Source organism: Neolamprologus brichardi, chromosome 4 (genome assembly GCF_056152115.1).
Source record: "Neolamprologus brichardi isolate AB-2024 chromosome 4, ASM5615211v1, whole genome shotgun sequence".
Taxonomy (NCBI): Eukaryota; Metazoa; Chordata; class Actinopteri; order Cichliformes; family Cichlidae; genus Neolamprologus; species Neolamprologus brichardi.
Window position 1 is genome coordinate 8,786,205 of NC_142107.1, and position 24,998 is coordinate 8,811,202.

At 40.7% G+C, this 24,998-nt stretch overlaps 1 protein-coding gene across 8 annotated transcripts; it reads right to left on the minus strand.

The window, feature by feature from the left end:
• On the minus strand, positions 1-24,629 carry spag9a (sperm associated antigen 9a). Of its 8 annotated transcripts, none has more exons than XM_035907975.2 (31): positions 24,133-24,629; positions 20,866-20,986; positions 18,980-19,050; positions 18,795-18,883; positions 18,521-18,671; positions 16,374-16,460; positions 15,236-15,371; positions 15,021-15,114; positions 14,802-14,923; positions 13,781-13,795; positions 13,441-13,498; positions 11,824-11,976; positions 11,520-11,571; positions 11,289-11,419; positions 11,082-11,138; positions 9,334-9,495; positions 9,078-9,207; positions 8,732-8,821; positions 8,514-8,630; positions 8,218-8,404; positions 7,923-8,138; positions 7,614-7,833; positions 7,211-7,327; positions 6,908-6,988; positions 6,725-6,792; positions 6,391-6,539; positions 5,937-6,108; positions 5,564-5,677; positions 3,996-4,178; positions 3,550-3,687; positions 1-2,168 (listed from the first exon to the last, which is right to left on the minus strand). In XM_035907975.2, the coding sequence occupies exons 1-31, from the start codon at positions 24,430-24,432 to the stop codon at positions 2,050-2,052; spliced, it is 3,900 nt and encodes a 1,299-aa protein (XP_035763868.2). In that variant the 5' UTR covers positions 24,433-24,629; the 3' UTR covers positions 1-2,049. The 8 variants fall into 8 exon arrangements, with proteins under 8 accessions (XP_035763868.2, XP_006791658.2, XP_087695878.1 ...); XM_006791595.2 differs by having other exon boundaries at positions 6,391-6,542; XM_087839752.1 differs by having other exon boundaries at positions 16,374-16,463.
• Positions 24,630-24,998: the final 369 nt, after the last annotated feature.

The following is a 24,998-nucleotide window of genomic DNA, read 5'->3' on the forward strand; positions in this document are numbered from 1 at the left end:
CACATTATCCATGAAACTGAGTTTAATAGATCGTTAAAAATAAGGCTATGATACTGTTTTAGCAAACATTGACCACCATTTATGGTGCCCAGAGAAATAAATGGGACCAGCCTCTGGGTTTTGTTTTTAAGGATGAACATACACTAAGCAGACACACACCACACACTTGGAAAATCAAACACACACTGGCAGACACTCCTAAGTGTACATGTGTACTCTAAACACAAAACACGCACATACATACACTGACATCCACCCCACCCAAAACGGTGGCAATAAACTGAGATTTAGCTGATAATATAGCAGTGTTCTCTAAAAAAACATGCATAGCTTAGTACATGAATGAAAGTTTTTCTCTGCACAATTTGATCTCATGGTTTGTGAAAAATTTCCAACATAATGACATTAATCCATTTTATTTAACCATTATTAACAATCATGTAAACTCGTTAGACTATTCTGTTCACAATAGCCGCCTATGATACTCTGCCCGTGTAGAAAGTTACATTCTGAACCAAGATAGGCTCGATAGCAAAGGAAATAAATACTGGAATGGCAAAAACACAATATAAAGTTACTGTTTTGAAATGGACTGAAGACCAAGGCTTCACATATAAAAACAAATTACAACATCTTCTTAATGTTGGCATCCTGCTGTCAGGTTACAGTCGAATCATCAAAATACTCATCTCTTAATCAAAGTGTCTCACAAATGGATACAAAACACACACAATGCCCAAAATAACAACAAAAAAATAAAGAAAATGTGCCTTATAGGCCTGAAATCTGTGTGTGTAACAATGAAACATGGAATGATGAAGCAATCAGGAGAGACTCTCTTTAGTGCCGTCCGATTCAAGGTGCCACACAGAAATGTTGCTGTTAGTTAAATTTGCATCATTCGAGCTTAAATCCTGAATATATGCGCGCACGCGCTCCCAAATATTCGAGTTACAAATTAAATAGTTTTGAGATACTTCTTCGTACATCCTTTGGTTACTGGGACCATCCTCCTAAAAAATATTTGTACATTTTGTTCCCTTCATACAAACAGGACACAGCAGTTTTCCTCCAAAACGACTAACATCTAACAATTTAAAGTGCCGACGAGCTGAAGCAAACAGGAAGCACTGAGCTGGCGGCACAGGCAGATTTTTCTCACCTACGGCACGAGGGGTTTCTTCACGCAGGCTACTGCTAACCTACAGTAAACTAGTTCTTCTAACCACAGGAAACCTTGAAGTACCCAAAGTGCTTAGACATAATTCATAGAACAAAACATCAGCCTGTTGCAACTGGTGGGACATTCGAACTCCCAAACAATGTTGTAGCCTACAGCTTTTCCTGCATAAAAGCACATTTAAATATGCAACAGTGTGTTTAATGTGCACCACTTGCTGCAAGCTATGTCTCTAATACCAAACAAACAATACAGTCGAGTAATCAGCCTGATATCGCCGGTGACAAGAATCGATACTTTTTTATACGTTTCTAACTTGCAGGTTTTTGATGCTCAGGTCTTAAAATGTTCAACACAAGAAAGACGTCGGTGCTGGTTAACACATGTAGTGCTATAGAGTCTGATTACTATAAAATATACTTCAGTTTAACTCAAAACCGCCTGCTCTTTATTTAGATGACTTCAACTTCAGGTAAGACCCTTTTTTTTGTTTACAACTAAAGCCTTTTTAACGTTTGAGATACAAAGTAACAGACAATTACCTGATCAAACTGCCCATCCCATACGATGTGCTAAAAGGTAGCCTTTCCCCTGTGTGTGCACCAGCTTCTTCAACATGCAGAAGGGAACGCCTGGACGTATTCTTAAAGTTAACATATACTTCATTTTACCTATTTCAGATTCATAAACAATAAAATTTACAAAACATGGACTAAAAATAATTGTTTTTTTTCTTTGTTTGTTTTCTTTTTGATTTCTTTACAAAGTAGTAAACTACTCAGGTATTAAGAACAAATTAAAAACTTCCAGAATGGCATGCAGGGGTTGGTGGGCACCCCTGGCATAAACACAAGAGTCTATGAAGTTTTTCAATCGTGAGAAGTCGTGACCTGCCAGACGATGAGGTGACTCCGCTCGTTCTTGGCAGGTGCCGACTGCAGGCTGGCTGTCGATTCGGATAAACCATCCAACTCGCCTACTTCATCACCTGTGGAGAAGATGATGAGTAAGGTTGCTGGATGTAGTTGTAGAATCAATTGCAAAAGCCACACTTGTACAGGTCTAGAAAGTGGTCAGAGACCCGAAGGTAAAGGGGGTTGCTGGATGAAAGAAACAGTTGCTGACTGGCTGTTAGAGGTTACTTGAAGTTGCTAGTGTGAAGTTGTTTACAAAGAGTTGTATGCTGCTGTAGTGAAAATCTCATTGTCATTGGTTTGATTGCTAAAAGATCACCATGGTTGCCAGTAGTTTCCATGTAAAAAGCTGAGTTGTCCACAAACTACTCACCAAGTGGCAGTGAAACTGTAAAAAGTGCAACACAAACCAGAACCGGAGACATTTGGAACTTTTGAAATGTGTTGGTTTAAGCAGTCTGGCATAATTTTGACTTCAAAGGGAAATGTTGTCCATTTTTAATTTGCATCACAGTTTCTACAGAGTAAAAAGAAGTGATTCTCTTCATATCTGTCAGGTTCTCTTCCACTTCTCTTGCTTACGGTGTACCACAAGGTTCTGTTTTGGGGCCCTTAATGTTTCTGTAATATTTGCTTTGTGTTTAACATATTTTGAGAACTTCTTGAGCATTTCTTCTTACTGCTATGCAGGTGACGTTTGGCTGTATATGTTTTTCAAGCACAACTTATTTCTAAGATACAAATCTTACACAAATATATAAATATTCAATAGCAGACAATTTTCTCCAACTTAATGAAGAGGAAACAGGCACATAAACAAGGACTTCTAAGAGATTTTTGCCTAAATCAGTGGGAACTCTTGGCCACTTTTGCTAAATCTTCTATGAGGAACCTTGTGGTAAATTTTGACTCAGCTTTACTCTCAATGCTCATGTTGAATCTCTGGTTCACTCTTTCTTAAATCATTCCAGAAATATTGTTGAGTTCCACGGTGCCCCAGTTTAAATTGGAAAATTATTATTCATGCCATTTTTTCTTCATGTCTGGATTAGTGTAATTTATTGTTTACTTGTCTTTTCAAAACGTAAAACTTTTTGTTTTAATGCTTTAGCACTTTAAGTAACTGCTGCAATCTGCTAGCGACCATCGCAATCACAAATAAATTTTTTATTCAGTACCCACTTTGAGATCAATTTCACATGGCGACAGCCTTCAACCTCCAGCAACCACTTGCCTAACAAAGATTATACATTTTTCCTGGGGACTTGAGGTTGCCAGAGGTTTGCCAACCAGTCTTTAAGCCTGTGTGATTAAGGTCTAAAGCAAACATCATACCAGAAGGGACACATTCAAGCCTTTTACTCCAAAAAGTCTAGTAAACAGCTGTTTCTTTTCAGAATAAAAACATCTGCTGTGTATAAATACACACTTGTACATGGAGTGTGTTACACCCACCCATCCTGAAGTCAATGTAGCCTTCCCCTCCACTCATGACCAGGTAGGTTTTGGTCTCAGAAGTTGCTGTGTCAGAGGATTCGGATGCAGGGTCATCAGAGCCTGAATCTGCACCACCTGGAGGTGGCATCGCCTGACCTGTGACAGTTAATTTAAAGTACGAAGAAACTGAGAACAAAAGATAGTTTTACAATTCAGAATCACTGATTCAACTGTGCTCTTTAGTTCAACAAACACTCACACTCATATTCTCTTTACAATCATAGAAAACTTCACATTTTTGTCTTCAATCAACAAGCTGATTAACTGTAGCTAAAATTGTGAATCATTTATATCTTAACTTTTGCTAAATTAGAAATTTCCCCAGGAAACATGGCTGCTAATTTTCCTTTGATGGCTAACATTACCTAATATTTCCCCACAGATTCTCTGCACTTGTCTCTTACCTGGCACTGTCACAAAAAACTTGACAGCATCCCGGTGTCCGTGGAAACATAGTTGGGCGTGAGCCATGGAGCAGTATGGCACAAAGCTGCCTGGCATTGCACAGTCTGTCACAGAGCTGTCATCACCGTAGACCCGTACAGCACTGCCCGGGCGATTTGGCACTGTTCCTGTTGTTCTGTTAGCTGAAGAATACAGTAAAGTGTCATCTGCCTACTTTATGTGCTTCTTTGAAAAAAGTGCTTTCATGGATAAACAAAAGCAGGAAATTTAGAAGGTAAATGAAAACGGAAAAACAAACGAGGTCAAACAAAAACAGGTGAAGTTAGGAAACAGGTAAAACGCCAATCAAAAAAACAAAAATGCAAAACAAACTACCAAAAGATAAAAGTAGTTACAACAATTAATACCAGAAAAACTATGTAGATACAATATCACAGAAAGGAAGTCTGCAGAAGTGTATTTAAGAAGGGATTTAAATAAATCCTCACACCAGTTATTCCAAGGTCAAAGGGCTCATATTTCTGCTATGTAGCGTGGGGCCAGACCCAGATGTGCTTTAAAGGTGATAATCAAAATAATAAAATCAGGTCTGAGCATACAGGGAGCCAAAAGAAAGAAGCTAGGATTATCTGCAAAAACCAGTTATCGCAGTTATGGCCTGGTCTGAAACCAGTCTGTGACACAGGCAGTCGAACTGTATATAGATCAAGTGAGTCAGAGCGCAGAGGAGCCTGTCTGCTAAATTCTGGAAGAACGCTTTATTCTCTGACCTCTAAGTAAAACCTAAAGTTAGAGGTTAAAGCAGACATAAGTACAGACCCTGATTATAAAAACACAGAGAACTGTACAGCCTACACACAGACACTGATATAAAAGAAAGAAGATGGTGACAAGAAACGCAGGTACACCCTTGGAAAAGTTTTAATATTTAAAGAGAGCAGCACTCCTCAATATCTACTGAGAGCCCAGCTTTGAAGCATAAACCCATCAAACTGCACTATGTGAGCTATGTGAGACTTGTATCCATGGCAATGCCACTGTATTTTACAGCACAAACACGCAGCAAGAAGAGACTGAGGATTTATGGATTTTAGGAGAGAAGGTGATGCTACACAATGACGGTCCCTGAGGCATCAGAATGGCCATCTGGGAGATGAGTTGAAATATGAAAGAAGAATAAAAGGAGATGGTGGAGGCAGCAGTGAGGGATTTGATATTAAGAACACGCCGCGCGTTTACGTAACTAATAGCATGCTTCAATTCAACCATATGCCAAATATGAATATATCTGTACTCAGGAATACTCAAAAAGAAACAGTTTAACCTCACAACATCTCAGTTTTTCCACAGAATATTTAAATCATAAAGACTTTGACACTTTTAAATGATGAAACTAATGTTCTGCAATGCAAATAGAGCATAAAAGCTAACAGTATGTATTTATTCCTAATTCAGTAATGAGTTGATTTCAGTGAATAAACACTGCTAAAAGAACATTTTGATGATGCATTGCTTTATGAAACAAACGTGGACATTTAAGCAGGCAGTTGGTGAGATTGTGCTGTACCTTCAGAGAGCGGGATGGAGATGATTACGCCATTTCCCGTACCCACCCACAGTCGGTTGCAGGATACGACAAGAGCGGTGATTCTCACAAATGAGAAACCCAATTTACCTGTACCTGCAACACACACAGAAGATGTTCGATCCTAGATCTGAAGAAGAAATGTTGCAACCTCCAAAACTGTTCAAAATATCACTCTACTACGTGTGTGTACAGAAAGTAAGCGCTGGATTCTACATGTATGTTGCCTTAGCGTTCATACAGCAACTCTATCTAGGGATTATTTCCTATAAATGAGTGAGCATAAAACCTGAAGTCTGTTGAGATGATTTATGAAAGTGCTGATTAACTGCTAGCCAACAAACAGTTTGTATACCCAGCATCTTGCTGACATAGGGCTCAATGTCCACATCCTGAAGGTGCTGGTAGGTGTGGGCGTGAAACAAGCGTAGAGTTGAATCCAGACGGATGGACACCCAGATGCCGTCTCCAACCCAGGCCAGCTGCCGTACCTGGCTCTCCTTCCGAGGATGAGCGTCAAAGGATTTCTGCAAGGGCGCGATAGATTGCAATTGCGTAATGTTAGAAGTAAATTGGGATGTTCCCATGACAACAGTAAGGTTTAATTGGTTGAAGTTGACTGGAACAGAAAAATAACTTGCGCAAATGGTAAAATGGTGAATAGCCTGTATTTGTATAGCGCTTTACACAACCAGTCATCCACCCATTCACACACTGGTGATGGCAAGCTACATTGTAGCCACAGCCACCCTGGGGCGCACTGACAGAGGCGCAACATATGGTTTATTAACTTTCAATGACAGCTGTACCTCTATCCTCATGGCCTTTGGCTGGATGACGTAGATCTTATTTCTGTAGCCGCACCAAACCTTATCGTGGACTACGGTCATACAGCGGATAGAGTGGTGGGGCCGGCCCAGATCCAGCAGATGGTAGTTGGTTAGATCCCACTGTCCGTCTGCTTGGAAGAAACAAGAAGACTTTGGCAATTTGTGGCATAAAATTAGTCGTGGCTCAGTCACACTACAGTGAAAATAAGACGGCAACCACCCTGTGACTAGCAAAAATCACCGGTTGGCTGGTGATGAACCGGACTTTTTGCTGTCGGAGACCGACTGCAAGCAGTCTAAGTTACAGACTTACCAATGCCTCTGTGGAAAATTGCTAATGTCCCATCAGCCAGTGCTACCAGGACCCTCCCTTTAACATGCCTGCAACAGGTTATGAAGACACTTTTAAAAATATGTTTATTAGTCTATTTTTAAATGTTCATTTGTTATGTGTGTGCAAGTCCTTAAATAAAAACACAACCAACTTTTTACTCACACTATGCTGAGAATCGAGTCTTTCAGTTTGATGGCATGAAGACATTTCCTCCACCGAGCCACAGACGAGTGGACGTACAGACTAAAGACAGGAAAGTCGAGCAGAGGAAAACTCCTGATTATCAACTAAATAAAGACATGAAAGTGTATCCGAATGATTAAACACGATGACAAAAACACAGCCGCTGATAAATAAATAAACACCAAAATCAGCATGATAACCAAAAGCAAATTTGCTCCATCAATTTTTCCTCCTTTTTCCCCTCAACTAATAGCTCCCTCTAGTGGCTGCTGCCTCACTTACCACCCATTCTGAGCACCGAGCCACATGGTGGGAAGTGCACTGCTCATCCTCAGGACCTCAATCTCTGATGGGTCCGAGTCTTCTGCCAGAGAAGTCACCCCATCCTGTCTGGATCCCCTGGATAATGGAAAACAGTCCTTCAAATACACCGTTCATTAAGAAAACATGGAGTAAACACGTGCAGCCGAGTTTCCACAGCTGCTCTTATGGTTTCCTCTGTAAGCTAAAAATACCAGTGCTTTTATTTTGCAACAGCAAGTTTAGGCTGTTTCATTTTAAAGGTCTGTAAATTAATGTCTGGACATAATTCTTCTAGGGTGTCAAGATTTTAAATTTGCAAATGTCATATATGCCTTAAAAATCTTAAGAATTGACTAAAGCATCTACCAATATTCACTCTCACCTCTGTGATTCAGCAACTAAGGAGTCAGTGGGTTCCACCCCAAGTGGGTCGGTGAACACGTGCTCCGTGTAGATTCCTGGCTGGTTTTGGTCAGCCCCCTGATCTTCCTCTCCTTCTTCGCCCACGCCAGCATTAGCCTCCGTTGCTTCTGTTGCCTCTTCCGCTGTGGGAACCCCATCTTCTGCTGGACTGGTCTCTCTGGACAACTCAACAGTGGGAGCTGTGGATCACAGCACAGCACAGCTGTCAAACCACACATACTGTACTCTATCTAGTAGTACAGTATGTACTCAGGTAGTAGAAAACTACCTGAGGCTGAGGTGGCGCTGTGCTCAGCCGGCTGGTCGGCAACACCTGCACTAGCTGTCTGGGGAATGGCAGTGGTGCCCTCAGCTGCCGAGGCGCTATCGCTGCCTGCTGAGCCTACACTGGCCACGCTGCCAGCCAGTGATGCTGCATCCCCTTGGCTGGACTCCAGGTCTTGGGGTACAGCTTCACCCGCTGGATAATCAGTTTCCAACACACCTGAAAAAACACCACAAATGACCCAGTAAGAAAAATTATTTTTACCCCAATAAACACAAAGTGTGACCACTGGACCTACCTGGCACACTGGCGATGCAGACAATGTGAGTGTTGCAGGCATAGAAGCTGTCGAGCAGGTCAGAGGGCTGAGTGGCATCCAGAACCATAACCTTGGTGGAGGAGTGGGTGCTAGTGCACACCCACACACGACTGGACATCTCGTCCTGAACAATCAGCTCCTTCTCTTTCTCCCCTTTTTCCCGATCCTTACAGCAACATAACACATTAGCGAATTGACTCAAAGCATAAAACATAAAGAACTATCAGAAGTCACAACTGCCTCCAAAGAGCTTCTTCCTTCCTTAAACTACTCACCTTACTCTCCTGCTCAAGCTGATCCAAGCTGCTCTGAGAACCCTTTGTCTGCTTAGAAAGCTCTGATGAGGAAAATGCCCGACCCCCGGACAGGTTGACCCCAGCAGCGCACCACAGCTGTGGGACAGAAAGAGCTTGTTAGAAACATCAAAATGTTAAAATATAACAACAATATCCTGCATGTATGCTAAGAGTTGTCTATTCATTCATTTAAGCACCTTCATAGAAGCATCTTTCTGGTCCAGAGGTCTCAAGTAAACCGGCACAGGTAAGTTCATTTTGTTTTCCACTTGTCCACCATTTGCTACCTGTGATGGTAGAACAGTCAAAACTTAAATATTGTAAATAAAGTTTATTTTAAGACTTTTAAAACCACTACTTTTAAATTTTCTCAGGTGAACATGAACACAGGGCTGGAACAGACAAAGGATACACCTTATTATGCTGCACAGGATATGCTGGCCATTTAAACTAAACGATTTCTTCTTCTAAAGCGAACAAAGCAAAATAAAAAGTGCCGATCGCATCTCTGACCTAATGCAAAGCAATTTTTTCATTTCCCACCTTGTATTTGCTGGGCAGGCTCCAGCCATGCGCAGTGACTCGTCCGTCCTCCTTCTGCACGTGAGCCTTGACCTGTCTGTACTGGCTTCTCTTCTGCTCTTTACGTGATGGAGAACTGCACTGTTCCTTACTAAAGGGAGAACCACGAGAGACACAAAGCCATCAGCTGATAATACATTTTATAGACAGGTGCATTAATGAATTTCCAACTTGGTAAAATCCACAGAACTCAAAGTCACACGTCCTCATTACTTACTCTTCATTGAGGAAGTCAAATGTCTTGGACTTCTCCGTGGGGAACTGGGAGAAAGTGCTGCTCCTCTTCACCGTGCTGCCCGGAGTGCTGTACTTCGTATTGGACTGGGATTCAAACTTTACGGCAGGGGCACTGGAGGAGGAGCTAAACAGTCTGCTGAAGCTGCACGTGGCGAAGTTACAGAAAGCCAAGAGGGAAACAGAGCCGACAGGAGCGCAGGGAAAGAGCAAGGCAGGGGTGTCACCAACAAACCAGACAATCAAGGAACTACCACCAACATTTACTGTACAGTGACATAAAGCATGCTAGGAGTCATAGTAGAGCTAAGCACTCCCCTATTATATCTAACTAAAACTTTAACTAATATACACTCACCAGCTACTTTATAAGGCATGCCTGTTCAACTGCTTGTAAACAAAACCATCTAATCAGCCAATCACATCGCAGCAGGTCTGTGCATTTAGGCATGTAGATGTGGTCAAGATGACCCGCTGAACTTCAAACTGAGCATCAGAATGCAGAAGAAAGTATTTCAAGTGACTGTGAATGTGGCTGTTGTGGTTGTTGAGAAACTGCTGATCTACTGAAATTTTCCCAACAACCATTTCTATGGTGAACTCAAATAACAACTCATTATAACCAAGGTATGCAGAAGAGCATCTGTGAATACACAAGATGTTCAACCTTGAAGCAGATAGGCAACAACAGCAGCAGCAGAAACCACATCGGGTACCACCTCTGTCAGTGAAAAACAGGAAAGGCTCAACAAAACTGGACAATGAAATACTGGAAAAAAGTTGCCTGGTCTGATGTCTCGAGCTGTGCTGCTATATTTAGATAGTAGGGTCAAAATTTGGCTAAACACCATGAAAGCACAAAGCCATCCTGCCTTGTATCAATGCTTCAGGCTGCTGAAGCATTGACACAATCTTGTTGGATCTGAAGGCAAAAAGAGGTCCAAATCGATACTAGTAGGGTATACCTAATAAAGTGACCAGTGAGTGTGAATTTTTACAATATATAAGACAAAGTTTGATACATGCTTAAAGCCTGTTTTATTACTGCAGAAAGATATCGTACTGCTTTTTGATTTTTCTTTCTGGTTTTTGAGAATATGTCAAAATTAAAAACTCAGAAAACAAAAAGTCATTTTCTCCAAATGCCTTTGCAGAAACTGCTACAGAGGTGAGCTTACCAAGGCTAAGAAAGGCAGTTTAGATATTAAAATTCCTCAATAATAGAAATCAAATCTACTGACTTGCATGTGCAGTCTGACGTGGTAGACATAAGCAACACAACATGTACATATACTCGTATATGTAGTTTCCCTTTGCTCGCTATGAGCAGACAGAGTAAGGAAAACATCAAAAGGCACACAGCAGGCAGGAGACAGGAAAGCCCGGGGGCAAAAGGAGAGTAACGTCTGAGCAGTTTGTGATAACAACAACTGATGCACTGCACTGAGATTATGGATAAAGACACATCAAAGTTGGATCCTTTCAGAATGGAGGAGCACTTCTGTGTTAAACGGGGGTAGGGTAGGAGAGAGGTTTAGTGGGGAGGTCTGTCAAATCATCTTTACCTAATGCTGCCAATTCAATGGCACATCCCGGAAAAGATAAGAAAAAAGATGTATTTGAATATTTGAATGACAAAAAAAGTCAGGATTCAACTTGGAAGGCAACGTGGCAGCCCTATCAAAACTAAAAGACAAAAATAAATAATGCAGTAAATCCGAAAAGACTCACAACTGCCAGATGCTGGATTTCTTTTTTTCTGAGATAGTTGGATTTTCCCTTGAAGCCCTAAAGAAGAGAAGATGACAATCTTTAACAATCTTTAGTTTATGTGTTCGGATATGTTGATTTTTTTTAGATGTATAACACAAAGTTATAACCCTAACAAAACATCAAATGCACTTTGCTCCATCCGTCCACCACTCATTGCTTCATCACCTGATCATCTCAGTCCACCGCACAGCTTCCTGCAGCTCCATAAGTCGCTCTTTGTACTGGTTCCTCTCCATCAGCACTCGGGCCATCTCCACTCTGGTGAAACGCTTCTTCTGAGCCGTAGGTAAATCACTCTGTACCGGCACACAATTAAACCCAAACATGACCACACAGAAATGCATGAATTCTACCAAATAAATGAGCCACACAACAGACACAGGATACAGGACTCACCTCTTCTTCTTCGTTAGCTTTATGTTTTGCTTCCTCCATCTCCAGGCGTACTCTGGAAAATATACGTTTTTACACAAATGTCTATAGGAAATGGGCGTAGCCAGAGTTTCTATTTGGAGAGATACCATTAGGCACTCGCCAAGCAGAGACTCCTGCTACTTAGCTCCAATAGCACAGTAGTAAAGTGTGTCAGCGAGGATTTATACTTTGCGACCGACAGTGAATTACCTGCAGCAGCGTGCTTCATTGTCCTTGTGACTAAAGACAGAAACTAAACATCACAGATTCCTCTCATAGCTCTTACTTTTTGAGTTCCTCCTCCAGCTCTTTGTTCTTTTCCTCCAGCTTGGATTTTGCCTGCAGCAAAGCCTCCAGATCTCCCTCCAACATCTCCTTCTCACTTGTCAGTTCGTCGACTTTCTGAATCAAGTCTTTATTCACCACATTCAAGGCGTTCCTGGAACGACATTTTAGTACGTTTGTTTTTTAATCTCTGTTTTCACGACAAAAGGCAGCTTAAACAAAGGAACAGGAGTTCAGTGATTCTAAAACTTACACTGAAATCATGAATTTCAAACGTCAGTAATATAGTGCTGCATGTCCAATCAGGATACAGTGATCCAAAAATCAAAAAACAGTTCTTAAAGGTACAGTGTGTAAAATTTCACCCCATAGATGTCAGTGGGTTGCAGTCAACTGAATTCTGTTTTTTAATTATCCCAATTGAAGTGCATAATCCTACTGTAGGGCAGACATGTTTTAGTCAGCCAAGAGAGATCAAAAACATTAAATCTAGGCTGTATGCCATGTCTGCCAGCGTGTTTCTACTACTGTTTGTGTAAGAAAAAAAATCCTCTTTAATAGGCATTATTTTTTTAAATATATTTGAATTTGATCAACACTTACCAATAAATTAGGAAATTCAAAAGTGGATATGTGTTGGTAAATACTTAGAGGTATTCTATGTTGTTATGCCTGAGTCACCTCAAAAACTCTTGCCACTGTTAATCTATCGTCAGTGTACTCTGATAGCAAAGTGACTCTGGGACCTTTTTGCTATTTTGGGTAGGCTGTCCACTGTTACCTTGTTAGCTAAATTTCCTTCACTTTTCTGTCAATAAGCTCTGCTGTTAGCCTCTGTTAGCAGCTGTTAGCCTCTGTTAGCAGCTGTTAGCCTCTGTTAGCAGCTGTTAAAATCTGTTAGCAGCTGTTAGTGAAACATTCCTTAAACAAGATCTAATAATGTTGAACTTGGACACCTAGCGAGTAAACTCTCATACAATGTGAAAATGTCATCAGACTGTTTATCAAAGGAAGTGTTTATTAAGCCTAATATTATCTGACATAATGATAGCTTATAAACAGCTGCTGCTCTTCTACAGAAGAGAGAGTCTAATCTGCTGACAGTAATAATTAAATAGGCAGGCACATTTTCATGTGTTAGGGCTCTGACTTCAGTTCATGACTCTTTGTACCTTTCGTGTGAATGTGCAGACATGAATTAAAAATCTGACTCCATGGCACTCGAACATCTAAGAGTTCTCCTTCACCTTTAGCTTTGTTTGTGGCTGGTCTCTAGCAACACACACAACTCAGCGATTAGGCAGAAGAGAGAAGTCCATTTCCACCATTGTATTCAAGATGGTGGGGGAACATGGTGACCACTAAAAAGTGGCACTCACTCCTACATATTTTTTAAGGCTTAATTCTACGTTATGAGAATACATCAATATGTTAAACGACATTATTAGATACTAATCAATGGATGTTTGTGGGTGCAATATTTTCAACATTGCTTTTTTCCTCTTAATAATCTCCAACAATAAAACAAAAACATTTAAAAAACTAAACCAAACCAAATTTAGAGAGAGTCATTACAGCCCTACAAAGGATGAAGAAGTGGATATTAAATTCTACTTACTTAGTCTCAAGCAGTTGTGAATTCTCCATAATTAGATTTTCAACTTCCCGGCCCATTCCTGAACAGAATTAAAGAACAACATTATAAATTTATCACTTAACAAATCTGAATTGAACACAAACTGGATCTGTCACTACTTTAACACTACATATAAAGAAGTACACTATTCACACTAAGAATAAATCCAACCAGGCATGACGTTGGACATGAAATATCTCCTAGTGAGATATTTGTTACTGTAGGTCTCACAGCACATGAAACTACCGCAACGCACAAACCCACAGCACAACATGTCACATGACAGACATGAGAAGAATGGAAAGAGTGGGTGAGGTCTTACCAATCAAACTAAGGTCTGAGAATACCATGCAATCCAAGCCAGGCGGAAAAAGAGTAGGGAAGAGAGAGAGAGAGAGAGAAATGCGGATATAGTTTGAGACAGTGAAATGACCAAAATGATGAAGGAGCCAGAGCTGAATGTGTAGCTGCTGACTCCACAAGCAAAAAGGAAGAGATGCTGTAAAATCTCTAAAGATAACATACATTTGAAATTTTCGGCACTCAAGAGAAGAAAAGTACAAGAGCAAAAAAATAAATGAAAAAACAAAATCTGTATAAAGATCAATTAGGCCAAAAAAGGAAGCACTACACTCCATCATTCATGCACCAAAATCTTTTTGAAGTAGTAGGCAGACGAAAATATATTAATGTACCCTAATATAAGACGCAATGAAGAAGAACCTTTAACAATGGTGGATGTGGAAAGAATGAGTAATGGGTAAAGGTCAAAGGAACTTTACAGAAAAATGTTTAGCTAAGGAAAGGTTGGAGGTCATACACACCAGAGTACTCCACTTGGATTATGGACAAAAGCCAGAGAATGAGACACGGGAGAGAGAGAGGTGATGTTAACATGGGTAGATGGCTAACACTTTGTACAACAGCTGGACCAAAGCAAGCGGTGTAGCGTCGCAGAAAGCAGCTGGTGTTGAAGTTACAATGAATTTAAAGAAAGTAGAACAACATCTGCTAGTAAAGTATCGAAGTGGGAATTCAGCAAATCACCTTTACGACCTTTTAGAAAGAAAATAAGCAGTGATTATAAAGAAGTATTCAGGCTTCTTACAGAATCATTCAGCATGTATTTCACCTCTGGCTTTTAAGATTTCAGTATTTTTTCTTTACATATCTGACACTGAAACTGAAATGTACACCTTTACATAGTTTATCTGTCAAACATCTGTGTGCTTTAAACTGAAAAACATCAAAAATGTAGCTTTTATGTGACCTTTTCTACATAATACTCTCGGACTAACCAATCCACGTTTTTTCAGTCACTTTTTTGTAAAGTTTTCACTCACCTAAAAGATCAGCTCCTTCGTCCACGTCCCCGATGAGCCCGGTGCCTGCAGAGGACAGCTCCTCAAACAGGGAGTCTGTATTGCGGTCAAATGCCATGTTTTCAATGCCTTTAGTAGGAGTGCTGACAAAAGAAAGAACAATAGGAAGTCATGTTTTTTGCCTGATGGATCTTTCATTTAAAAAAGAAAAACACCCCCAAAAGGTCCTCTTTGTATTACCTGCAGGGTCTGTACCCAATGAGATCCATGTCCAGCTCAGGGGTGGATTCAATGATGTCCTTCACATCTGAGCTGTCCTCATTTTCAGGCTGACCTGCAAAACACACAAGCATAGATGATATAGATCAGAAGGAAGGATATGCAAGTAAACATAATGTTTTTGTGGTGTTGTTTTGTAAACCTGTACATAAGAGTATTAGAATATGTGACCCTACCTACTGATATGGTTCTGGTCCCCGGAGCAGCTTGCACCTCTGTGCTCTTACTGTTCCCATCTTCCCTCTCCATGTCCGAGGCAGTGGTTGACATCGGTGTGGCCGACTTGGAGCCGGTGAAGTCTGATAGCTCATCCTGTAATGAAAAGTGATTCATTTACAACAACAAAGCGATGCTTTAACTGGAGCTGTACCAAAATAGAAAGTAAATAAACCAAAGATAAAGCTGACACAGACACAGAAGCAGCAAGAGTCCAATTTCTCTCCGCTCTTACATTATGTAGAGGGCACTTTTCACAAAGTAAAAATCCTCAACTACCGAGCTTTTTTTTTACCAACTTCTTATAAGATGAAAGAAAAAAATCACACTTACACCACAAAGATCTGACACACTATCCTATATGAGATTATATTAGTGAAATTGGAGCTCAACAAAACACAGATATTCACATATAAATGAAATATACTGGAAACACTAAACGTTGCGAATGGACTGAGGAGAGCTTTCTGGCTGGATGGAAAGAGACAATATGAGCAACACAGAAAGTGGCACGCAAACACAACGTCCAAAAAACACGACACAGACTGCAGAAGGCTTCAAACAACATTTACTGAACATAAATAAGGACAACAACAAGAGCTACTGCTCTAAACTCTAGTAAACTACACAAATCCACCGAAAATCCGAAAACTAATAATACATAACTACAGCAGTAAGTGACAGATGAAATGTACGTTACGTAAAATGAGTGATTAGTAATGTTTGAAGAGCTACATAAATACAGGAAAAATAAAGTCAAATATATACAACTCATGCATTTTACCCAAAATCAAAAAAAAAAACTGGAGGCCAGATGCAACCAAGCTGCTATTGACTTTTGCACATTAATAATTAACCAGCTCCATATGTGCACTTTTATTTTGAAAGATCCCAATGAGGCCTTCAGACATGGTTGCATATAGCACAGCTGGTCTGTGACGTGAGAATCTACAAATGCACAAAGCGACGTGTTTGAAAAGATGAAACAGCATAGTGGAGCAAACTACAGAAGCCCACACACACGCAAACATAAACTGTGCTGCGCACGGCCAGTGCAGGAGCGCTGCTGCTCGTACCAGCCGCCACTCATCCAACTACCTTGCAGTCGTCTGCCAGTGAATTCCCCCAAGTAGAGTCCTGCGCACTCTTACCCTCCCTTTCCTTTGGGGGGTCACCATAGTCCAACTGCTTGGGGGAGGGGGAAGAGTAAGAATGCAGCTCACAAGTGCAGAAGCAGTTCAACAGAAATGCAAACACCTCATAGTGTGCATGTCTGTGAAGTGAATGGGACAGTTCATACATACAAGTAAGCATGTGTGTGCGTGAGTGCATGTGTGTTTATAGTTTATAGATCATCAACAAGCAACAGATGAGTCTTTAGTCAAGTCGAATCAGGGTTTATTGTTTTGTAAATCTCTTTCCTACGGTGGCCCTGAGAGGTCAAACGCACTTAAGCAAATATCGTCCAATAGAAAAAATGTTGCAGAAGGACACAAAACACAACAGAAGTTAAATGAAACAAAACTGAAGTGTTTCTGGTGACACAATAACGTAATTGCGTGATTCTTATAATGCTGCAGATACATGTTGACTATTAACCGCTAACTGTTAGCTTGTCACTTTTGTGAGCTTTTGTTCTTCCGTTGTGTTATGTGTGCTTTTGTCATTTTCAGTGTTAAAGTTCTTGAAGTGCAGTGCATTTGACCTCTCAGGGCCACCGTACTTTTGTATAGAATCAAAATAGGTTTTGATTAATGACATGTTGCAAAGCTAAAACTATTTGTGCAGGAAGTCAGAAATAGTAATAGTAAAACAATTGCTTAGTTATGAAAAGTACAAAAATATATTTATATTGATTCAATTTTTTTCAATTTTTGTATTTTATAATTTCAGCACTTACATTACTTACTTACATTACAGTAATATTACATATGAATTATTTTATTTAAGCGCTCCCCTTGAATGAAGTAAAATGCAATGACGCAGAAACATAATTATGCCAGTTTCAGAGCTAAGATGAAATGGTTTTACTTAAATGACTAATGTGGAAATTAGATCATGGCCGGCACATGCAGGTCATTAACCTGTCGTTTGCTTTTCGCTCACCTCTGCAGCACCACATGCTCCCATAAATAAACATGACATCGCTGCTGAACTCTGACGCCATGTTTGCATATCAAAGACACTCATGTTCAAAAGGCCGTGGCTTAACAATAACCGCCCTGTAGCTCTGATTACGTAAGGCCCCATCACAATCCAGCCAGCCTCTTTTTTCCTCCCTCTCTCAGTGACTGGCTGCACGCCATACAGCGGCATCATTCCCAGAATGCACTGCGCCGCAGAGCTGGTGTCCCAGTTTTAACAAAAACGCAGCAGTGCAATGTAATAACATTGTCACCCTGCAGGTTCTGACTGCCACAGATACAATCACCGCTGACATGCCCATCAAGTACCCAAGTGACTTTAATCAAAGCTGGAAGACGATATTAAGGAGCATCAACACCATTATATTGTGGGTGTATATAAAAAAAATATTTTTGTTTCCCCACTTAAACACAAATTAAATGAACTGTAAATACTGAATAAAATAACACATAAAATATGTTATTTGTACCTGCAGAAAACGTTTATAAATATTCATGTGACACATTTAATGATCTCCTCTGATTCCTACACCAGAGGAAGTCTGCATATTCATCAATGGCTAAAGAAGAGTCTAGAAACAGAGGGCGCCTTGTTAGATGCCTGCATAAAAAACACATAAGCACACCCGAGCCTTATCAAAGGCTCTCTATTTATAAATGGACTCGAAGCTTAAAAACTCTATTCTATCTTCTATTTTCGACCTCTGGCAAAACCACCAGAAACAGGAAATCCAATTAGAGCGATCATATCATTCTCCATAATGCCAGTGTTTTCTTAATAATACAGCTAAAGCACTAATTAAATAATCAATTATTAATTTTCAATTTGAATCAAGTGATGTCATTATTTAAGATTTTTCATTTCACTTGCTTTTCTTTTATTTAACATGATCTGGACCACAGCATTCAGCTTATTTATGGAAAAGATGCTTTAAGAAGCAGAATTTTGGATATGTTGGGTTTTTACATCCAGATTTCATAGACGAGGCATGAATGTGTCTTCTACACATCGGTTTTCTGGCTGACATAACGTGGCCTGAACCAGACACAGGTTTATTCTCTAAGGATAGATCACAGGGTGGGTACGACCCACACACCCACCTTGAGACTTGTGTTGGAGCGAGGCTGCGATGAGTCAGTGAACCTCCAGCTATCTGTGCCCAGTGTCTCTGCTCTGGCCTGAGAATCTGGGATGAGCAGAGATGCTCCGCCAGATGATGGGAAGATTCCCAAAGAAAGAGGTCGCTCTCTCCTTGGGAGATTAAAAAAAAAAGTTATAAAACGTCTCTTTTTATTGGAGAACAGACCACAAACGCTACCTGTCGATGACGTGTGATATGAAAGTGGCGTGGCAAACAAACTTATGCGCTCTCACCTGACTCGGCCGACTGCGCTCGACTCGGAGGTCTCGCTGATCTGTTGCATTTTGATCCTCTCCACGTGCTCCATGTAATTATGGATCATCTGCAGAATTCAAAGCAAAAACACCCAAAAGGGAGCTAGTTAGTCATGACCACTATTCAGGGTTACGCTCCGCTCCTCCCTTTCTCTCTAACCTACCTCTGTGTGCCGCTGATGGAGGGAGTTGTATTCCTTTTTCAGGTCCAGCTCTCGTTCTTCTAACCTGCCAACTGAAACAAAGGAAGGCCCTGATCAGTCTCAGCTACTTTACGACCAGCTTATAGACTTTAAATCACTTGTTAAATACTTCAGAACCTCACTGTCACATTACTGTAATCCTTCTCTGTGATTATTAGGTTTTTGCATGTGTATGACAGTTGTACGTAAAAAGGCGCAGTTTTTCTCTGCCATGCAGTATAGAGGGGCAGGGGCTGGGGGGGGTAATCGCACCCAAATAGTTTTCAGCACTGGGCGCCTTACGAAGTGACAAAAACATCTAATCCCTTATTAGCACATCAGGTTTAGCCTAAGCCACGCAGCGAGCTGCTGCAACAGACGGGTTTATAGCTATCGGATACTATCAATTACAACAGCTAAAGCTTCTGTGTGTTGTGCAACGATGCCTTGCCAGAGTGTACTTTGACACTATCGAGCAATTTTATTCTGCAGTCATGAGTCATCACATTCCTAGATCCCAGTAATAAAATGAAGAAAGAAAAGCTGTGCAGGGGGACAGCTGAAGCTTCTCGCAATCCGTGATGAGTGTGTGTGTGTGTGTGTGTGTGTTGTTTTATAAAGTAATCACTGGGTGGAGAAGAAGCTGAATGTCATAAGCCTGACTGGATTTATGAGTCATTTAGCCTAAAATCCTGAAATGCATACCAAATGAATAGTTACATGTTAAAAAGCAAACAGCATCATCCACTGTGAAGCTCTACACTCAAAAAACGTTTTGGCCGAAATGCTGATTTTAACTTAATTTTGTTACATAAGAACAATTTAAAAGGTTAAATTTAACAACTCTGGTCTGATTAAATTAACTTGATTGGTATACATTCAGTTTATACCAAGCACATTCTTCTTAGTGATAAAAATCTTTTTTTTTAGCATAAAGCATGACTTGTTTAAAACTTCCTCATCAGGTTGTTACTCTGCTGGATGCTTTATTATTCAATTAAATCTGAATTCCCCAAACTCAGCTCCAATCTCTTAATTATTGATCTTTTCCGTGTCAAGCCAGTGAAACTAAAGCACTAACATTATCTAAGCTATACTGCTGTTGCCTAACTTCTTGCTGCAACTGCGGCCGTTTAACTCAGTGGACTCGGATTTAAAGCGCCTTAATGAATGAATGATTTACCATTCACTGGGAGTGGCAGCAAATTAGCTGAACCTACTGAGCAGGAATCATTCTCTCAAACCGCAAACACAGCAAAGCAATAACCGATAAATAATTCACTTTTGATTTTCCACATCACACCAGCCACTGGGATACTTATGTTTGCCTTGTTAAAGCTTCTGCTGTAAGTCAGATTTGGAAAGAAATTCCTGTTTTCTTCCCACTCGCAGCTTTGTGTGAATGAATGATTTGCTTTAACCAGCCAGCTGCTTAGTCACCAGATACTGGACCAGTCATTGTGTGAATCCCCTCTTTTTTTCTGACAAGACAGAATGTATGAACCAATCGCTTCCCCTCTACCGCTTAATCCACCCATAAGATGGGCGGGTAATGTACTGCCGCATTAGGAGGATGGGAATAACAGAAATCCTTTAATCCCATTACTGTTACCCCCGCAAAGATGAAGAAAGAGAGCGTGAGAGTCTGCATAGTTAATGTGTGCATACATAGCAAGCCATGAGAGGAAGAAGATAGTAAGGGAGTGAAAAATAGACTAACTGCAGGAACTGAAACAGACAGAATTATTTATAATAGCGATGAGATTTCATCTCAGCGCATGGATGCTGATAGACATGGAAGATTTTTTTTGAAAGCACGTACACAATAATATAAGCGCATGTGCATGAATGTGTGTGTTTTTGCTCACTCTGGTCTGCATAGTTCTTGATTTTGAGCTCCAGTTGGCGGGAGTGGGACTCCATCCGGTCCACATGGCTCTGCAGGTCCTTCTTCTCCTGCTCATGAGTGTCTTCAAATTCTATGAACTTCTACACACACACACACACACACAAACACAGTTTTGTTGGACTCACTGACACTTAATGCAAAACATAAGAAAGCTGGTTTGTCAGCAGTCTGATCTTGTTTGATGCTTTTTTTGCAATAAGAAAAAAAAAAGACGCCGTTCCTAAATTTGGGCGTTCTATTTTTACATGACAGTAATGAAACCAAATGATGAATTCTGCCCCACTGCAAAATGAATGTTTGAAATAGTAATTTGGTCACTGTATTTAGAATAAAAACTCTATTATAAATACAATTTAGTTGTTTTACAGTATTAACATTTAGGAAAACTGATGTGATGCGTACAAATATAACTGTGGCCTCTGAAAATGAAGCACATATCTCTGGATCCCTAAAAGTATTAATGGTCCCACGACTGTGACAGATTATCAGTCTGATCTGCAGTGCCGCTTCCTCCCAGTCCCCTTATAGGCCGGCCTCTGAAAATGTACTTTTGTTTATGTGTGTGTATCAACGTCCACATCCTGTCCAGCTTAGCAAGCCAAGGCCCTGACGTGGCTCCCTTCCTTCCTGTGGGCACAGGAATCTTACCCTACTTTGATGTACAAGCAGATGCAGGAAACTTCCTTGCAAAGACATAAATCTCTAATTTAGTTTATACTCAGTGATCGACCCAAATGACACTCTTTTTCATCAGTAGCAGCCTGCTTGCCGTGGTTTTAAGGGAGTCGCTACTGTGTTTTTGATGGTATGAATTACATAGAAGTGAAATTTAAGGTAATTACAATGGATCTTAAACTGGAAATCTACTAGTAAATTTTAAAAAAATAAAAGAAAGTGGTAGAAATATGAGGAATCATGAAAAGTTTCAAGCATGAACATTTGCTGATGTTCTCAGTCTTCCATATTAGCAGTACAGTAGTACCATAGAAGGCCTGTTTCTTCCAGGATTATTCCTGTAAAAAGGACTTTTTTCCTTCCCACTGTCGCCAAGTGCTTGCTCAAAAGGCATTAATTTCATTGTCAGGGTTTACTCTGTATTATTGTCCAGTCTTTACATTACATCAACACCAGAACTCCAGAAACAACCAATAAATTTAGTTTAGTTAATACTGCCCAGGGATGGCAGAAGGAAATTAGCTAGTAACTAATAAGTAATAATAGAAATAATCAGTCACGCTGGACCTAAGATAAAGCAGTAACTATATGTGAGACAATTAAAACAGCAATTTCCTCTTTGTAAAGATATGATAGAAAGTATTCCCGCAGCAAACAACATCAACAGTGCAGATCAGACGCACCCAAGAAATTTAAAGATGATGCAAATAAGTTTTAGCAGGCTGAACTGCTGCCTTAGATGTAATTAAAGTTAAAGATATTCTCACAGCCGTCTGCTTCATTCTGCTTCATTTTTCAAGATTATCTTCAATTTAAATCAGAGTTTAATGGAAACAGGCTCGCAAACACATCACAGCAGACAGGAATGTGCTGCTATCCTTTTTTACCTGTTATGAAACAATGAAGGAGTGGGTAAAAGGTGTCATTAAAAACGACTTCCAAAAACAGAAATGTCCCACCCTTCATCGGTCTAATAAAATGGGTGGGAAGGAGGTCAGTCTGTTGACACTGAAACCCAAGACAAAAACAAAAGAAAAGTAGAAATGAAAGCTGAAGGATGTTCCCCTCTTCTCACAAAGGATCACATGACCTGGAAGTAACACCGTGCCTTCCCAGGAGGCTCAGCGTACCCCTGCTCACTCCTCCTCGGGGCTTTAGATAAAGAGTCCTACCCAGGAAACCGGCTTATTGTTTCTGTGTCTATTTAAAACACATTATACTGGAAAACAATGCAGGATACAGCAGTATTGTCACTGTGTATATGAGTGTTTGTAGCTGCTGCGACCAAGGTGCAGCATCAACGACTGGATGGAGGTTCCACAGCATACCGGGCTGCTTTCCCACTGCCCCTGAGCCACAGAGGCCAGCTGTGACAGAAGGTCCGAGTCACATCGCTTCACCTTTCATATTGAGGGCTCAGGGCAGATTGACCACACACAAACACACACACCCTACCAGAAACACGAAATCCACACACATACACACACGTCTAGGCTCCACTTTTGCTGCCAATGTGCACCCAATCAGATATCGCATCCTAAACTTTAGAAGCTACATGTGTCTTCATAGCCATGGGCCTACAAAGTAAGTAATTATTGCACCACAACAGTGTTATAACCTGACAGCTTTGGAAGATGTGAACATTCCCCAGCTGTGAGAGTCTGTTATAAATAATGAGATCTGAGAGCATTACAGGAAATGTAGGTTGCAGGTGTTTTCCAGCTCTAAATAAAAACTTTTAAGTCTGGAAGGACTGTAATGTCAATTTAGACTTTATTTTTTGTCTCTTACAAATTACCCAAACTTACCCAAAAGTACGTGTATAGCTAAATTACTGGAAATGTCCTTTAAGTAATATAAATGTATATTTCTGATATTTTCCAGGTGTTAGATATCTGAACTGTGGTCATCTATCTGTGCACACAGTATTTTCTGCATATGAAGATAAGAGCTTAAAGAAGTAACACTGTTGTGCAGGATGTTTGGCTTTGCACATGCATGAATGATGGAAATTATGTTGTTTAGTGATCACTAAGGGTAGTTTGGTTAAAGCTGGTGGGATTTTCTGTGACATTTTATGCCTCACTGTTATTCCACAAGCTCCATCCTCTTCACACTGATGTGTTTTATAAACGTCATATATGTATTTTACAGTTACAGTGATAGCCCAAAACGCTGAGTCACTTCACCTGCTGTTTCTGACTTCACTATCTGATGCAATAGGACATCATATGTGCATTTGCCAGGGATGTGGCTTTGATGCGCTTGTTTCATAGATATACACAGTTATATGACAGATCATCCCGCTAGAAAACAGAGCCAACAAGGAGACAGGGCCATTTCAGTGAGCCGTTAGCATGACTCTGCCTTGTTTACATCCCCACTGAACACCATGGATGCTGCCAGGCCACGTGTATAGGTTAATTCATCGCTCAGGGATGCTGGGAGGAGAAAGCACCTGAGGCAGGCTTCATTACCCTCCTTTAAGAAAAAAAAAGGATGCTGAATGTTGATATTTTCCTCCTCCCTCTCTTAGATCCATTCAGCTCACCTCCTCTGCGTGTTTCCTCAGCGCTTTCTCCCGCTCGTACTGGGTGATGAGCTGCTCGTTGTCCTCCTTCAGCAGCTCCAGCTCCACTTCGTGCTCCTGGTTCTCCGCGAACACGGAGTCCAGGTTCTCCAGCACGGCCACCACAAGCGGCATCAGCTCTTTCACCACGTCCTCGTCGTATTTACCGATAAGCCTCTCGAACTCGCGGTAAATTGAGTTGGCCAGGCCCGACACCCGCTCAGACATCATCGCTGATGTCCCCGGGTCGTCCTGGTACACAACTCCGTCTTCCAGCTCCATTTTTAGTCCTCTTCCTTTCAACTAACAGGACCAGTTTGGGTTTTTTTCTCCACCTTACCCCGCCACTATGAACGCCCGTGTTCCTTAAATAAAGACAGCTTTTCTTTAATCAAACGGACACATTGAGAACAGCGTACGAATGTACTATTACGATGCAAGACAGGCTACGTGGATTTCTTCCTATTTTTTCCTCGCCTGTCCCGTGCTGCGTTCAAATGCTCCCCCGAAGCTCCCAAATTCCTCAATCACCATGAGAACAAAACCACAAGGATCAGTTTCCAGCCCTTGAAGACCCAGAAGTAGCGAAAGATACTGTTTACCTTTTGAAAATATAGCACAAACAATATTGTATAGGCACACAGCACTGTATTTTTTCACATTAAATGTAAACAACAAAATGTTTTTTCCTGTAGCTGATTGAATTTAGAAATGTATACGTATTGTTACACTGCACGATAATGACACGTTTATCTTAAACATGGAAGGAGACAAACAAATCCAGGCATTTTATTTCGTCCAATACAACTTGTAATTCCAACAATTCTCATAGTACGTGAAGCAACTAT

Coding starts and splice junctions, on each gene's coding strand:
- spag9a (XM_087839751.1), bottom strand. CDS start 24,432: ATGGAGCTGGAAGACGGAGTTGTGTACCAGGACGACCCGGGGACATCA. Junction 18,672..18,794: donor AGCGCAGTCGGCCGAGTCAG/GTGAGAGCGCAT, acceptor TAATCTCCCAAG/GAGAGAGCGACCTCTTTCTT. Junction 11,572..11,823: donor CTGGAGGAGGAACTCAAAAA/GTAAGAGCTATG, acceptor TATATTTTCCAG/AGTACGCCTGGAGATGGAGG.